The sequence below is a fragment of the Protobothrops mucrosquamatus genome, unplaced genomic scaffold, assembly GCF_001527695.2.
Source record: "Protobothrops mucrosquamatus isolate PMUCROS unplaced genomic scaffold, P.Mucros_1.0 scaffold4798, whole genome shotgun sequence".
In the NCBI taxonomy this organism is placed as follows: domain Eukaryota; kingdom Metazoa; phylum Chordata; class Lepidosauria; order Squamata; family Viperidae; genus Protobothrops; species Protobothrops mucrosquamatus.
The window spans coordinates 92,581-109,290 of record NW_015390688.1 but is presented as its reverse complement, the minus strand read 5'-3'; the positions used below and the strand labels follow the sequence as shown (position 1 = coordinate 109,290).

The 16,710-nt window shown below is 48.1% G+C and overlaps 1 protein-coding gene across 1 annotated transcript in view; it reads left to right on the top strand.

The window, feature by feature from the left end:
• The first annotated feature begins 1,128 nt into the window (after positions 1 to 1,128).
• Positions 1,129 to 16,710, top strand: part of CEL (carboxyl ester lipase) — a 17,478-nt gene continuing 1,896 nt past the window's right edge. Inside the window, exons 1-17 of the mRNA XM_029286745.1 lie at positions 1,129 to 1,279; positions 2,061 to 2,183; positions 2,913 to 3,110; positions 3,765 to 3,895; positions 4,848 to 4,955; positions 5,599 to 5,716; positions 6,329 to 6,515; positions 7,541 to 7,744; positions 8,077 to 8,274; positions 9,132 to 9,300; positions 9,734 to 9,841; positions 10,487 to 10,604; positions 11,223 to 11,409; positions 12,435 to 12,638; positions 12,971 to 13,168; positions 14,192 to 14,368; positions 15,432 to 15,560. Coding sequence (XP_029142578.1) covers positions 1,201 to 1,279; positions 2,061 to 2,183; positions 2,913 to 3,110; positions 3,765 to 3,895; positions 4,848 to 4,955; positions 5,599 to 5,716; positions 6,329 to 6,515; positions 7,541 to 7,744; positions 8,077 to 8,274; positions 9,132 to 9,300; positions 9,734 to 9,841; positions 10,487 to 10,604; positions 11,223 to 11,409; positions 12,435 to 12,638; positions 12,971 to 13,168; positions 14,192 to 14,368; positions 15,432 to 15,560 — 2,636 coding nt within the window. The 5' untranslated portion in view covers positions 1,129 to 1,200. The remainder of the gene's footprint in view (positions 1,280 to 2,060; positions 2,184 to 2,912; positions 3,111 to 3,764; positions 3,896 to 4,847; positions 4,956 to 5,598; positions 5,717 to 6,328; positions 6,516 to 7,540; positions 7,745 to 8,076; positions 8,275 to 9,131; positions 9,301 to 9,733; positions 9,842 to 10,486; positions 10,605 to 11,222; positions 11,410 to 12,434; positions 12,639 to 12,970; positions 13,169 to 14,191; positions 14,369 to 15,431; positions 15,561 to 16,710) is intronic.

Sequence of the window (16,710 nt, the reverse complement as noted above, 5' to 3'; positions counted from 1 at the left end):
TTTAAAAAGGCCGTATTTTCCCATAGTAGTTCTAATCTTTTCATCCCTCTCTAGGTGTGAGTTTTATTTATTATCTGGCAGGGCTGGGGGCCGAACTGTGTGAGAGCACCAGCTGGGAAAGAGAAAGGGAAGATAAGTTTTTCCACTTACTGCATATATCTTGGATATTTCCCTACAAAATCCTGGCAGGAGGCAAAGAAACCTGCCCAGTGGTTTTTCAGCTGTTGAGTGGGACCCCAGTGCCCTTGAGGTGCCGTAGATACTGGGCTGAACCTAGGCTATAAAGCCGTCCGTCTGGAGCGTAGCAGCCTATTCAGACTTCACCATGAATTGCTGGACTGTTCTGGGCTTCGTGGTCCTCTGCCTGGAGGCAGCAGGAGCTGCAAAGGTAATCTTCAGCTAACTAAGAGGCGTAGAGGTAGTCCTTGACTTATCACGGTTCATTTAGCGACCGTTGAAAGTGAACAACGGCACTGAAACAAAGAGAGACTTGGGATCGTTTTGTCACACCGATGCCCTTTGTAGCATTGCCCTGGTCAGGCGATCAAAATTCAGCCTCTTGGCAACTGATTCATACTTATGACCGTTGCTGGGTCATGGGATCCCCTTTTGGAACCTTTTGGCAAGCAAACATGAGCAGGGGGCTGGACTAGAAGACCTCCAGGGTCCCTTCCAGCTCCTATTCTATTCTATTCTATTCTATTCTATGTTCTACTCTGTTCTGTTCTATGTTATTTTATTCCATATTCTATTCTATTCTATTCTATGTTCCACTGTTCTATGTTATTTTATTCCATATTCTATTCTATTCTATTCTATTCTATTCTATTCTATTCTATTCTATGTTCTACTCTGTTCTGTTCTATATTATTCTATTCTATTCTGGGGCAAACTCGCTTAGGAAGTGCCTTGCTTAGCGACAGAGTTTGGGCTGAATTGTGAGCGTAAATCGAGGGCTACCTGTATGTAAAATATTTTGGGGGAAAATCAGCCAGAATCTCCCTTTGGTTTGTTCTCTTTGAAATCGGTATGAATGCTGAGGTTACTGTTGTGTCTCATCAAAACTGCCATGTCTTTCTTGATGCAAGAATTAACACATGCTTCCTCCCTTTTGTGGCATGTGCGTAGCTGGGCATCGTAAGCACAGAAGGCGGGCTTGTGGAAGGTGTTAACAAAAAACTGGGCCTCTTTGGAGATTATATGGATACCTTCAAAGGAATCCCTTTTGCTGCCCCCACCAAGACCTTGGAAGACCCCCAGCCTCACCCCGGCTGGCCAGGTAAGATGGAAAAGGCACCTTAAATTGAATTAAACTCTGTTTTCAACTGATAACAATTGTATTATAGGAAGTCCCTCGGGCGTCTTGAATAAGAAGAATGAAAAGCCTTTGTTGGCCTAAACCATTTAAGTTATCTTTTCTATTTTGATGAATGTCGGCATGTGGTACAGAGTGACTTGGCATCCTTTCTCTAGCTTTGGTTTAATTGTGGGCGAGGAGGGAGCTTCTAAGGTTGGTAACTCTGAGGAATGAGGCAGAAAAAGAAACATATTTTTGGCATCTTGCTAGACGTTCTCCAGGGGCTTTTGAAGGCATCCCTTTGCATCCTTAAGGACTAGAAAGTTGTGGGAGGGAGGGATTTATTATGAAAGTGTGGATTCTTCGTTTCCTTCTGTCCTCTAGAATTGGGATGAGGTCATTGCTTGTCAACTATTAATGTGACTCAATAGTAGTAACGGCAAAAGGGATCTCGGAGTCCTAGTGGACAATCCCTTAAATATGAGCCAGCCATGTGCTGCAGCTGCCCAAAAAGCCAACACAGTGCTAGGCTGCATTAACAGAGGGATAGAATCAAGACCACGTGAAGTGTTAATACCGCTTTACAAGGCCTTGGTAAGGCCACCCTTGGAATACTGCATCCAGCTTTGGTCACCACGATGTAAAAAAAGATGTTGAGACTCTAGAAAGAGTACAGAGAAGATTGGAATTTTGAGATTGCCCACAAAGCATACTTCACCTCAAGTGATACACAATCAATTCTGTGGTGTCCTTTGTTTCTCAGGCACACTGCAGGCTGACAAATTTCAAAAACGTTGCATGCAGTCCACCCTCACCCAGACAGATATACGTGGCTCTGAGGATTGCCTGTATCTAAACATCTGGGTCCCTCAAGGGAAGAAACAAGGTAAGGTTATGCTGGAACTCAGAATTCGCCCATAATTTTTATTTTTTTACTCCTTATTTTGCTGCTTTTGAAAACCAGATCATGCCTGGAGCTCCACGGTCTTCCAGTTCTGGAAAACCTAACACCAGCCCCACAGCAAATTGGGGTGGAAAAAAAAGAAGGTTGTGAGAAATTTTCACTGGAATGTTGTTTCAGGGAATCTAAAATAGATCGGTGTAATCTACCAAAAATGTTCGTTTTCCCAAAGGTGCTTTTCCAAAAGGCAACTGGACTTGGGGTTTTTTTTTTCTCTCCTTGAAATCGTTTTGCTTCTCATCCAAGAAGCTTCTTCAGAACTTAAGAACTGAAGAAGCTTCATGGACAAGAAGCAAAATGTTTGAAGGAGCAAAACAACAAAAAAAAAATCCAGTTGCCTTTTGCAAAAGCACCTTTGGGACAACCGTGTCCTGGATGATGGAGAATCTCCATGGGCAACGCGTCCATTGGTTTACGTGCCAAGTCCTAAATTCACACGAGATGGGATACCTCAAGAGATAAAGCCTGTTTTGGCTTGACCTGGCCTCCCGTCAACGTTTGAAAACCAGGGTTGGCTTTTTCAAGTAGCCAGCTACATTGAGGTTCAGCCTATTGGTCTGGACATCCTCAGGATGGACAATCGAGGCTGAGTTGACGGCTGTCTCTTGCCCACTTCATAATTTCTCTTTGCTTTGCCATCTCCCTGCGCTTCAGTCTCCACCAACTTGCCGGTGATGATCTGGATTTATGGAGGGGCCTACATCTGGGGAGGTGGACAAGGCGCAAACTTCCTGAACAATTATTTGTACGACGGGGAGGAAATTGCCAGCCGTGGGAAGGTGATTGTGGTGACTCTCAATTACCGGCTCGGACCGTTGGGTTTCCTAAGCACTGGCGACGCTGCTCTTCCAGGTAAGTCCGGCGTGGGAGACATTTTGCTCTTCTCCATCCTTTGTTAAGACTAACCTCTTACAAGGATTTTGGGTCGTCGTTTTAGTTTTCAGTTACTTTTCATTAGTTGCTTTTAGTAGCAAGGCTTCCATTTATTTGTCCATCGATCCATCCTGGCTCCTGACAGTAGAAATACCTGCAGGGTTGTTTTTTTTTTGGGGGGGGGGGTAAATCCTTAATTGAGGGAGGGACTGGCCCAAAGTCTCCCAGGTAGGGTTCATGCCTAAAGTGGGACTAGAACTTCCAATCTCCTGGTTTGTAGCCTGGTGCCTTCACCACTACACCAAATGCTCTCTCTTTCCTGGATTAAGAAAGCATGAATAATTTCAGGTAGAATTAGAATTCACCAAGTCCTGATGATTAGCCCAAAGTCACTCAGCCAGCTTCCATGCCTAAAGCGGGACTAGAACTTCCAATCTCCTGGTTTGTAGCCTGGTGCCTTCACCACTACACCAAACGCTCTTTCTTTCCTGGATTAAGAAAGCATGAATAATTTCACAAAAGAGGGATAACAATAGTTGCTTAATGCTTCACGTCCTCCTCCTCCTCCTCCTCCTCCCTCCTCCTCCCTCCTCCTCCTCCTCCTCCTCCTCCTTCTTCTTCTTCTTCTTCTAGGCAACTACGGCCTCAAAGATCAACACATGGCCATTGCTTGGGTGAAGAGGAACATCAAAAATTTCGGGGGAGACCCTGACAACATCACAATCTTTGGGGAATCTGCTGGGGCTGTCAGCGTCTCCTTACAGGTGAGGGGGCTTGGAAGACTCTCGGCTGCCTAGCGGGTGTTTGTGAGGACTCTCTTGAAAACAGGGGAGAAATTCTTGATGGCAGATCTTTAGTAATGCCCAAGACAAATAGGGCAACCTTTTTAGAAAACAAAAAAGATCGTCTCATCGGATCCCCTGGATCCCGCCTGGCGTGCTAAATCTCCCCAAAGCAAACCACCCTTGGCATAATCCTAATTTTGCGTTGCCTCCTATGCCAGCCCAGCTAGTACGGCTTCTTTGGAACGAAGCTAATTACAAAGTCCCTATTTTAATTCAGTTCTGGGATACGGGCGTCGTGTGAATGTGTCTCGCTTTGTCTGTTGGGAATCAAGTCATGATTCCTGGAAGGAACGGGTAGGTTTTATGAGGGCTCCTTGGTGCTGCCTGAGCTGGGTGGTTTTGCTTGCAGACGTTTCATTATCCAAACTAGGTAACATCATCAGTGCTAGAAGAAAGTGGGGATTGTGGGAGGAGGAGGAGGAGGAGGAGGAGGAGGAGGAGGAGGAGGAGGAGAAGAAGAAGAAGAAGAAGAAGAAGAAGAAGAAGAAGAAGAAGAAGAAGAAGAAGAAGAAGAAGAAGAAGAAGAAGAAGAAGAAGAAGAAGAAGAAGAAGAAGAAGAAGAAAGAAAGAAAGAAAGAAAGAAAGAAAGAAAGAAAGAAAGAAAGAAAGAAAGAAAGAAAGAGATTGCTAGATCCTTGGTGCTCTCTGAGCCTGCTTGTTCTCTTACAGACATTTCATGATCCAACTAGGTAACATCACCAGTGCCATCTGAAAGACATCACCAGCTCAGACATCCCCCTACAAATATTCTCCTTTATGAGTTAGGTTTATTTCTCCAGCAGATTTGTTTGGAATTCACTCCCTAGGAATTCCAATTCCGCTAAGGTTGAAATTCTAGGTTTCCAAAGCTTGTTCTGTTTCCTGCATGTAGATGCTGTCACCCTACAACAAAGGCTTGATCCGACGGGCCCTCAGCCAGAGTGGAGTCGGCCTGTGCCCGTGGAGCATCCAAAAGGACCCCCTTCACTGGGCTATCAAGGTAACGTAGAACCCACCCGTTACGTTCCTGGGAGTCCCTCCTTCTGCGTTACGTCCTGTCCTGGTCTCAGGGTCTACCTGAGGTGCTGGTGGGGGTCCAGTGTGGCTTCCCTAAAGTTCTCTCCATGCTCCCCTCGCCAAAGTGGGTTGGAGAAGGTAGAAGGCGGGCGTGGAGCAGCCGCCCTCCGTGTGATCTCAAAAGGCTGGCCCTAGAGACCACAGCTGGCCCATACGGATGCAGACTGGGATCTTCCCGCGTCAAGAGTGAGACAGTTCAGCCACCGGTGTCCCATTTTACGACCTTTCTTGTCAGCGTTGTTCAGCGAATCGCTGCAATTGTTAACGTTGTTAAGCGAATCCGGCTTCCCCCGTGGACTTTGCTCATCAGAAGGTCACAAAAGGGGACGCTGCGACCGTCATAAATATGAGTCAGTGGCCAAGCCCCCCCGGATTTTGATCCGTTTTGAACGGGGATACTGCAACAGACGTTAACAGTGAAACATGGTTCTTAAGTCCCTTTTTTTTGCCCCGGGGCCGTTGTAACTTTGAAGGGTCAGTAAAGGAACGGTTGTAAATCGAGGACCTCCTGTTCAGGAGGATCGGTCCCTCCTGCAGCCAAATAAACAACAGATTCCGCCTTCCAGATTGCGCACAAAGTGGGCTGCCCGACAGACAACACCACCGTGATGGCCAGCTGCCTCCGAGGGACCGATCCGAAGACCCTCACCCTGGCTTATCACCTGGAAGTCACCAACTTGCGCTGTAAGCCGGAGGGGTGGGGTTGGGAAGGGTGACCGGGGAGGGGCAGGGTTTCCTAAGCCCACCCAAAGGGAGAGTTGAGCTTCTAATAAAGGAGAATATTTCTAGCTCAGGGTTGAAATGAGGGGGGGGGCGCTTCGGTGCTGTCTGAGCTTCGCTATTTTTAGGCAGACGTTTCATGACCCAGCTAGGTAACCTCATCAGTGCTAGCATGATGTTACCCAGATGGGTAATGAAACATCTGCAAGAAAACAACCAAGCTCAGAGAGCGCCGAGAACCCCACAGTCCTCCTCCTCCTCCTCCTCCTCTCCATAAACCCCACTCCCTCCTAGCACTGATGAGGTTACCTAGTTGGGTAATGAAACGTCTGCAAGAAAGCAGCTGAGCTCAGGGAGCACCAAGGACCCCACAATCCTCCTCCTCCGCGGTTGGGAGGCCCCTGGTCTGCATCCCGGATCTCCTGCATTTTACCTGCAACTTTGGCTGGCACCTTCAGAGGGAGGGTGGCCAGCTACTCAACTTTATCCCGCCTCGCTGGCCCTTTTCCTCCGGAGATTCCCCTCCTGCCATCTCTCTGAACTCGATGGACTGAACGGGCTGTCTTCCCCTTGTAGACCCCTTGGTCCATTATCTGGCCTTCACTCCCGTGGTGGATGGAGATTTCATCCCCGATCACCCGAAGAACCTCTTCGCCAACACGGCCGACATTGACTATCTGGTTGGGGTCAACAATATGGACGGGCATTTCTTTGCCGGCATCGACCTGCCAAGCATCAACCGTCCCATGGCGAAGATCACCCCGTAAGGAGAGAAGGCGAATAGATGCTGGGCACTGGAGAGGGGGGAGAGGGGAGAGAGGCTGGTGGAACATCTGGAGATGTTTGGCTGGGCTGACCTGCTGCCTGTCGCCTTGCGGTCCTTAAGGCCACTGCGTGTGCTTGGATTTGCTACCAAAAGGGGAAGATGTACATTTACGCTGGGAAGGGCAAGGTTCCCATAAATTGTAATCCTGAAAATGGGATAATATCTTGCCTGGGTTATTTAACAGAATACCAGAATGATCAGAGTTGGGAGGGATCTTGGAGGTCTTCTAGTCCCACCCCCTGCTCAGACAAGAAACTCCACGCCACTGCACACAAATGGCTGTCCAGTCTCTTCTTGAAAACCCCCAGCGATGGAGCACCTACAACCTCTGGTGGCAAGCCGTTCCACTGGTTCATTGTTCTAGCTGTCAGGAAATGTCTCTCCTTAGTTCGAGATTGCAACAGTCCACAGGGAAACAACCACATAGCCAAGTGTAAACAAAGACTAAACCGTAGGATGAGTGATTCAGGGAACTAGGTATGTCAAGCCTAACAAGGGGAGAATTAGGGATGATGACATGGTAGTTGTCTTCCAGTACTTGAGGGCGTCCCATAGGAGAGGGGATTGACTTATTCTCCAAAGCACCAAGGTTAGGGGTAGGGGTAGGGTTAGAAGAAATAACAGATGGAAGATCATTAAAGAGAAATCCAGCCTAGAGCTAAGGAGAAATTTCCTGACTGTAGGAACAATTAATCAGTGGAACGACCTGCCTCCAGATGTTGTGCATGCTCCATCACTGGAGGTTTTCAAAACCAGACTAGACAACCAGTTGTCTGGAATGGGATATAGGGTCTTGGATGTATTCTCCAAAGCCCCGGAAGGCAGGACAAGAAGCAACGGATGGAAACTCATCAAGGAGAGAAGCAACCTAGAACTAAGGAGAAATTTCCCAAACAGGGAGAACAATTGTTCCCCAAATGGGACGGAAACGCCACGCTGGACCCTTTCGGTTTCTTTTTCAGGGAAAAGGTCTACCAATTAATTCAGGGGCTGACGGTAGAGAAGGGGCCTGCAGGAGCTGACGCGGCCTACGCGTTGTACACCCAGATGTGGAGCAACACGGAAGACCAAGAAGTCATAAAGAGGACAGTGGTGGACGTGGAGACCGACTACATCTTCCTGGTTCCCGCCCAGCAAACACTTCAGCTGCACCGAGAAAACGCCAAGTGAGCAACGAAGGATTTGGGAGGGATCCTTGGCTAGTGGTGGGGGGATATCTTGCTTTCGGCTGGCCCCCGTAGGGCTGGGAGGGACCCCAGCTGAATTAACCAAGCCAGGAATTGTTATAAACCAGGTTCAGGAAAATTGCCTAGAATCCTAGGTCTGGAAGGGAGCTCAGAGGTCTTCTAGTCCAACCCCCTGCTCAAGTAGAAGACCCTATACCATTCCATTGGTTGTCCAGTCTTTTTTTGACAACCTCCAGCGATGGAGCACCCGAGGCAAGCTATTCCACCAATTAACCATTCTTACTGTCCTCTTTCTCCCTTGCTTATTCCAGAACGGCCAAGACCTACAGCTACCTCTTCTCCGAGCCTTCGCGAATGCCGGTTTACCCCGGCTGGGTGGGGGCGGATCACGCCGACGAAATTCAGTACGTCTTCGGCAAACCGTTTGCTACGCCCTTGGGTTACAAGCCCCGGCACAGGAAGCTCTCCAAAGCCATGATTGCTTATTGGACCAACTTCGCCAGGACTGGGTGAGAACCTGGGGCGCAGAGTGGAGCAGGCAGCCATGGGGCTGGTTAGGGCCTTCCCTTCCCCCCCACTACCACCTATGAAACCATTTTTAGCGTCCCTCTTTTAAATGTTAGGTACTGCTTTTTAAAATGCTTTTTATGCTTTATTGTAGACTGCCCAGAGACCCTCTGTGAGGGAGATGGGCAGTTCTTAAATAAGATAGATGGATGGATGGATGGATGGATGGATGGATGGATGGATGGATGGATGGATGGATGGATGGTCGGTCGGTCGGTCGGTCAGACAGACAGATGAGATAGATGGACAGACAGATAGATGAGATAGATGGATAGATGGACACAGACAGACGAGATAGATAGATAGATAGATAGATAGATAGATAGATAGATAGATAGATAGATAGATAGATAGATAGATAGATAGATAGATAGATATGGATGGATGGACGGACAGATAGATGAGATAGATGATAGAGATAGATAGATAGATAGATAGATAGATAGATAGATAGATAGATAGATAGATAGATAGATAGATAGACAGATAGAAAGATAGAAAAGATAATAGAGAAGGTAGAGTAGGATGGATGGATGGACAGACAGACAGCATGGAGGCCCTAGAAAGTTCCCAGTGTCCCCCTTGGAAGGTTTTTTTTCAGGGTCCTTCTGGCAACAGGTTACCCTAAAAAAACCTAAAAAGCCTAACCGTCTTGTATGCTCAATCTACAAAACACCCACTTGGAGAATCCTCAGCTGCCTCTGTCTGAAGGAGGTTCAATTTCCTCTTCCGCGTCCCATACAGGAACTAAGCTAGTTTGTGTGTGTGTGTGTGTGTTTTTTTCCTTCCTCCACTCCAGTGACCCTAACCAAGGAGAGTCGGAAGTCCCCATTGCCTGGGTGCCTTACAACAACGAAAGCGCCTTCTACCTAGACATCAATCACGACATCAACTACCAGTCGGTGAAACAAGGCCTGCGTCAACTTTACGTCAACTTTTGGAACGTGGATTTCCGCAAACTCCCCGATGTCCGAANAGAAGAAGAAGAAGAAGAAGAAGAAGAAGAAGAAGAAGAAGAAGAAGAAGAAGAAGAAGAAGAAGAAGAAGAAGAAGAAGAAGAAGAAGAAGAAGAAGAAGAAGAAGAAGAAGAAGAAGAAGAAGAAGAAGAAGAAGAAGAAGAAGAAGAAGAAGAAGAAGAAGAAGAAGAAGAAAGATTGCTAGATCCTTGGTGCTCTCTGAGCCTGCTTGTTCTCTTACAGACATTTCATGATCCAACTAGGTAACATCATCAGTGCCATCTGCAAGACATCACCAGCTCAGACATCCCCCTACAAATATTCTCCTTTATGAGTTAGGTTTATTTCTCCAGCAGATTTGTTTGGAATTCACTCCCTAGGAATTCCAATTCCGCTAAGGTTGAAATCCTAGGTTTCCAAAGCTTGCTCTGTTTCCTGCATGTAGATGCTGTCACCCTACAACAAAGGCTTGATCCGGCGGGCCCTCAGCCAGAGTGGAGTCGGCCTGTGCCCGTGGAGCATCCAAAAGGACCCCCTTTACTGGGCTATCAAGGTAACGTAGAATCCACCCGTTACGTTCCTGGGAGTCCCTCCTTCTGCGTTACGTCCTGTCCTGGTCTCAGGGTCTACCTGAGGTGCTGGTGGGGGTCCAGTGGGGCTTCCCTAAAGTTCTCTCCATGCTCCCCTCACCAAAGTGGGTTGGAGAAGGTAGAAGGCGGGCATGGAGCAGCCACCCCCCCCGTGTGATCTCGAAAGGCTGGCCCTAGAGACCACAGCTGACCCATACGGATGCAGACTGGGATCTTCCCGCGTCAAGAGTGAGACGGTTCAGCCAGCGGTGTCCCGTTTTACGACCTTTCTTGCCAGCGTTGTTCAGCGAATCGCTGCAATTGTTAACGTTGTTAAGCGAATCCGGCTTCCCCCGTGGACTTTGCTCATCAGAAGGTCACAAAAGGGGACGCTGCGACCGTCATAAATATGAGTCAGTGGCCAAGCCCCCCCGGATTTAGATCCATTTTGAACGGGGATACTGCACCAGCTGTTAAGGGTAGAAAATGGTTGTTAAGTCCCTTTTTTTTCCCCCGGGGCCGTTGTAACTTTGAAGGGTCAGTAAAGGAACGGTTGTAAATCGAGGACCTCCTGTTCAGGAGGATGGCTCCCTCCTGCAGCCAAATAAACAACAGATTCCGCCTTCCAGATTGCGCACAAAGTGGGCTGCCCGGCAGACAACACCACCGTGATGGCCAGCTGCCTCCGAGGGACCGATCCGAAGACCCTCACCCTGGCTTATCACCTGGAAGTCACCAACTTGCGCTGTAAGCCAGAGGGGGGAGGGTTGGGGTGGGGAAGGGTGTCTGGGGAGGGGCAGGGTTTCCTAAGCCCACCCAAAGGGAGAGTTGAGCTTCTAATAAAGGAGAATATTTCTAGCTCAGGGTTGAAATGAGGGGGGGGGCCTTCGGTGCTCTCTGAGCTTCGCTATTTTTAGGCAGACGTTTCATGACCCAGCTAGGTAACCTCATCAGTGCTAGCATGAGGTTACCCAGATGGGTAATGAAACGTCTACAAGAAAACAACCAAGCTCAGAGAGCGCCGAGGACCCCACAGTCCTCCTTCTCCTCCTCCTCCTCTCCATAAACCCCACTCCCTCCTAGCACTGATGAGGTTACCTAGTTGGGTAATGAAACGTCTGCAAGAAAGCAGCTGAGCTCAGGGAGCACCAAGGACCCCACAATCCTCCTCCTCCGCGGTTGGGAGGCCCCTGGTCTGCATCCCGGATCTCCTGCATTTTACCTGCAACTTTGGCTGGCACCTTCAGAGGGAGGGTGGCCAGCTACTCAACTTTATCCCGCCTCGCTGGCCCTTTTCCTCCGGAGATTCCCCTCCTGCCATCTCTCTGAACTCGATGGACTGAACGGGCTGTCTTCCCCTTGCAGACCCCTTGGTCCATTATCTGGCCTTCACTCCCGTGGTGGATGGAGATTTCATCCCCGATCACCCGAAGAACCTCTTCGCCAACACGGCCGACATTGACTATCTGGTTGGGGTCAACAATATGGACGGGCATTTCTTTGCCGGCATCGACCTGCCAAGCATCAACCGTCCCATGGCGAAGATCACCCCGTAAGGAGAGAAGGCGAATAGATGCTGGGCACTGGAGAGGGGGGAGAGGGGAGAGAGGCTGGTGGAACATCTGGAGATGTTTGGCTGGGCTGACCTGCTGTCTGTCGCCTTGCGGTCCTTAAGGCCACTGCGTGTGCTTGGATTTGCTACCAAAAGGGGAAGATGTACATTTACGCTGGGAAGGGCAAGGTTCCCATAAATTGTAATCCTGAAAATGGGATAATATCTTGCCTGGGTTATTTAACAGAATACCAGAATGATCAGAGTTGGGAGGGATCTTGGAGGTCTTCTAGTCCCACCCCCTGCTCAGACAAGAAACCCCACGCCACTGCACACAAATGGCTGTCCAGTCTCTTCTTGAAAACCCCCAGCGATGGAGCACCTACAACCTCTGGTGGCAAGCCGTTCCACTGGTTCATTGTTCTAGCTGTCAGGAAATGTCTCTCCTTAGTTCGAGGTTGCAACAGTCCGCAGGGAAACAACCACATAGCCAAGTGTAAACAAAGACTAAACCGTAGGATGAGTGATTCAGGGAACTAGGTATGTCAAGCCTAACAAGGGGAGAATTAGGGATGATGACATGGTAGTTGTCTTCCAGTACTTGAGGGCGTCCCATAGGAGAGGGGATTGACTTATTCTCCAAAGCACCAAGGTTAGGGGTAGGGGTAGGGTTAGAAGAAGTAACGGATGGAAGATCATTAAAGAGAAACCCAGCCTAGAGCTAAGGAGAAATTTCCTGACTGTAGGAACAATTAATCAGTGGAACGACCTGCCTCCAGATGTTGTGCATGCTCCATCACTGGAGGTTTTCAAAACCAGACTAGACAACCAGTTGTCTGGAATGGGATATAGGGTCTTGGACGTATTCTCCAAAGCCCCGGAAGGCAGGACAAGAAGCAACGGATGGAAACTCATCAAGGAGAGAACCAACCTAGAACTAAGGAGAAATTTCCCGAACAGGGAGAACAATTGTTCCCCAAATGGGACGGAAACGCCACGCTGGACCCTTTCGGTTTCTTTTTCAGGGAAAAGGTCTACCAATTAATTCAGGGGCTGACGGTAGAGAAGGGGCCAGCAGGAGCTGACGCGGCCTACGCGTTGTACACCCAGATGTGGAGCAACACGGAAGACCAAGAAGTCATAAAGAGGACAGTGGTGGACGTGGAGACCGACTACATCTTCCTGGTTCCCGCCCAGCAAACACTTCAGCTGCACCGAGAAAACGCCAAGTGAGCAACGAAGGATTTGGGAGGGATCCTTGGCTAGTGGTGGGGGGATATCTTGCTTTCGGCTGGCCCCCGTAGGGCTGGGAGGGACCCCAGCTGAATTAACCAAGCCAGGAATTGTTATAAACCAGGTTCAGGAAAATTGCCTAGAATCCTAGGCCTGGAAGGGAGCTCAGAGGTCTTCTAGTCCAACCCCCTGCTCAAGTAGAAGACCCTATACCATTCCATTGGTTGTCCAGTCTTTTTTTGACAACCTCCAGCGATGGAGCACCCGAGGCAAGCTATTCCACCAATTAACCATTCTTACTGTCCTCTTTCTCCCTTGCTTATTCCAGAACGGCCAAGACCTATAGCTACCTCTTCTCCGAGCCCTCGCGAATGCCGGTCTACCCCGGCTGGGTGGGGGCGGATCACGCCGACGAAATTCAGTACGTCTTCGGCAAACCGTTTGCTACGCCCTTGGGTTACAAGCCCCGGCACAGGAAGCTCTCCAAAGCCATGATTGCTTATTGGACCAACTTCGCCAGGACTGGGTGAGAACCTGGGGCGCAGAGTGGAGCAGGCAGCCATGGGGCTGGTTAGGGCCTTCCCTTCCCCCCCCACTACCACCTATGAAACCATTTTTAGCGTCCCTCTTTTAAATGTTAGGTACTGCTTTTTAAAATGCTTTTTATGCTTTATTGTAGACTGCCCAGAGACCCTCTGTGAGGGAGATGGGCAGTTCTTAAATAAGATAGATGGATGGATGGATGGATGGATGGATGGATGGATGGATGGATGGTCGGTCGGTCGGTCGGTCGGTCAGACAGACAGATGAGATAGATGGACAGACAGACAGATAGATGAGATAGATGGATAGATGGACAGACAGACAGACAGACGAGATAGATAGATAGATAGATGATAGATAGATAGATAGATAGATAGATAGATAGATAGATAGATAGATAGATAGATAGATAGATAGATAAGATAGATATGGATGGATGGACGGACAGATAGATGAGATAGATAGATAGATAGATAGATAGATAGATAGATAGATAGATAGATAGATAGATAGATAGATAGATAGATAGATAGATAGATAGATAGATAGATAGATATGGATGGATGGACGGACAGATAGATGAGATAGATGATAGAGATAGATAGATAGATAGATAGATAGATAGATAGATAGATAGATAGATAGATAGATAGATAGATAGATAGATAGATAGATAGATAGATAGATAGACAGATAGAAAGATAGAAAAGATAATAGAGAAGGTAGAGTAGGATGGATGGATGGACAGACAGACAGCATGGAGGCCCTAGAAAGTTCCCAGTGTCCCCCTTGGAAGGTTTTTTTTCAGGGTCCTTCTGGCAACAGGTTACCCTAAAAAAACCTAAAAAGCCTAACCGTCTTGTATGCTCAATCTACAAAACACCCACTTGGAGAATCCTCAGCTGCCTCTGTCTGAAGGAGGTTCAATTTCCTCTTCCGCGTCCCATACAGGAACTAAGCTAGTTTGTGTGTGTGTGTGTGTTTTTTTTTCCTTCCTCCACTCCAGTGACCCTAACCAAGGAGAGTCGGAAGTCCCCATTGCCTGGGTGCCTTACAACAACGAAAGCGCCTTCTACCTAGACATCAATCACGACATCAACTACCAGTCGGTGAAACAAGGCCTGCGTCAACTTTACGTCAACTTTTGGAACGTGGATTTCCGCAAACTCCCCGATGTCCGAANGTCTTCAAAAACAAACAAACAAACAAAAAAAGCCCACCAACCAAGCTGACAGCACCAAGGAACCCCCCCCTGTTCAATCCTGAGCTAGAAATAATTCTCTACATTCAGTTCAATTTCTCAGATGGTTGGTGCAAGGGTTTCTTTCGCCCAACGCCGTTCTTTTCGCCCAACGCAGGGAATTTAAAATCCCTGGCTCTTCGAGAGAGGCACCCAAACAAGACAGCGGCATCTCCAGTTTCTCTTTTAATCGAAAAGGCTACTGACATTGCCGTATACACATCGCCCAGCATTAGTCTGCTACTTCCACAGAAATCGGTACAAAAACAGACCTCGCCTACAGAGTTCACTCAGCCACCCACATACACACACACACACTCACACACACACCCTTACGGCTGTGGAATCTGCTGGAGGCAGCCTCCCGACGCCAATCCCCAGCAGGGACAAAATAAAAAGCTTAAAAAGACTTTAAAAACCGGCAAGAGTTCAAGCCTGCCTCCCCTTTAATAGCATCTCGGTATCGCCAAGGGATGTAGCGTGTTGTCGCAAGGAAGGCAGACCCTTGCCAATTTTTTTTGAGGGGGGGGAAGAAGGAAGTGCTCACCTGGCTGATCAACAGAGAGAAGGTAGCCTCCAGGTAGAAACAGCCCCGTAGCTCCTTCCTTCCTCCCAGCCAAGCTGCCCTGAACAGGAAGCCACACAATCCCCTTAAGGCAAGGAAAGTAAAAAGTAAAAAAAAAAAAAATATTAAGCCTTGTCTTCTCAGGGTGCCTAAATTCCATAAAAGCCACAGATTCCCAGAAAACGTGGGAAGGAGGAGAGATTGCAAAAAATGAGGGATGAGGGATTTCCTCCCCGCCTTCCGGACGACGATGCTTTCCTTCATAGGCAGAGGGAAAAAAGATCAAACTCTTAAGCATTTTCCTGTTAAACAGGCTAGAAAAAGCATCCTTTTTTGGGGGGGGGGCATCCTAACAGTGAGGAGGAGATGTCCAAACACCCAGATTCCAGCCCGACGGCTCGAAAACTCGAGATGTTTCATTTGCGTTGACACCGCTTTTAGATTCGAATTGGGCCAGGGGATGTTTGCCGAGAAACCGGATCGTCGGATATCGGCAAGCGATAAAAAAGGCTTGCATTTCATTGCAAAATCCAGATTTCCCTGCGTGGATTCGAGGCATCGGGACGAAGGGTCCCTCTCTTAAATACTCCTCGTCTCCTAGTTGCCTCTTGGCACGGAGTGCAAAAGAAGCCGTTCTGAAAAAGCAGAGGCTTATCCCCGTGGGGTTGTGTGTTTTGTTGTTGTTGTTGTTTTGCAGTTTTAAGGATGAATCTTATCAAGCCTGGAAGCCTTCAGGTTTGTTTTTTTTTAAAAAAACACACGAAATCAGGGGTATTTCTCTACGCCTCCGCGCCTGAATTCCTCACCTCCAGCTCTTTGCACACTCGAACCAAGAAAACTCTCTCTCGAAACAACCCACGTGTGAAAAACACCTTCCTTGCACACCTACACGCCCCCCCCACCCTCAAAAGCCTTTTTAAAACGGGAAAAAAAGGGAACTTGATGGATTTTTTTTTTTTTAGACGGGGTTAGTAAAATGTATAAATCCAACCGGGGCTATTTACAAACAATAAATATCGAGGGAATTAGTAAATTCAGAAGGATGGGTCGATTCTCGTGGCGGCTTTTTTTTTCTCCTTTTTTTACAAAAAATGTATCTGAGCATCCTCAGTCACAGGAGCCACTTCGTAGTCAGGCTGAAGTCCACGAAAACGCAAAAGTGGCATTTGTCCGTCCGGGTTAGGCTCGTCAATTGGAGGGCGAGGAGTGGCCCCCACACTTTACCGCTATCCCTGTGTCCAATCCACAAATTTTATTTACACGTGTCTGTACAAAAGCGAAGTGTCTTTTACTCCTAGTGTGTCGGCAGCAGGTCTGACGACCGAATAAAATAAAATAAAATAAAATAAAACAGTGCTGTTAGATCTTTGGTGCAGGTTCTTGTTAAGGGAAATAAAAAAGGCCAGGTAATAATAATAATAAAAAAACAAAACAAAATGGAGAAGTTAATTGTCTGGTGGCTTGGTCTGGCACCCCAAAGTCCATCTTCAGCCACCCCTTTTTGCCCCAAAGCACGGGAAATCCCTCTTTCCCAGACCACAAAAGTCCATTTCAATCCCTCCGGAGCATCTCAAAGGACGAGTCTTCGCACAATCTCGGCAAAAGGAGACCCGATCCCACATCCCTCGCTCTTCTGGTACGTCATGGGAGGAGAGCACCACCCTCCTTGGTCAACAGAACGATAAGGCAGAACGGTGGATGGGGAAGTCAACGCAGCCAG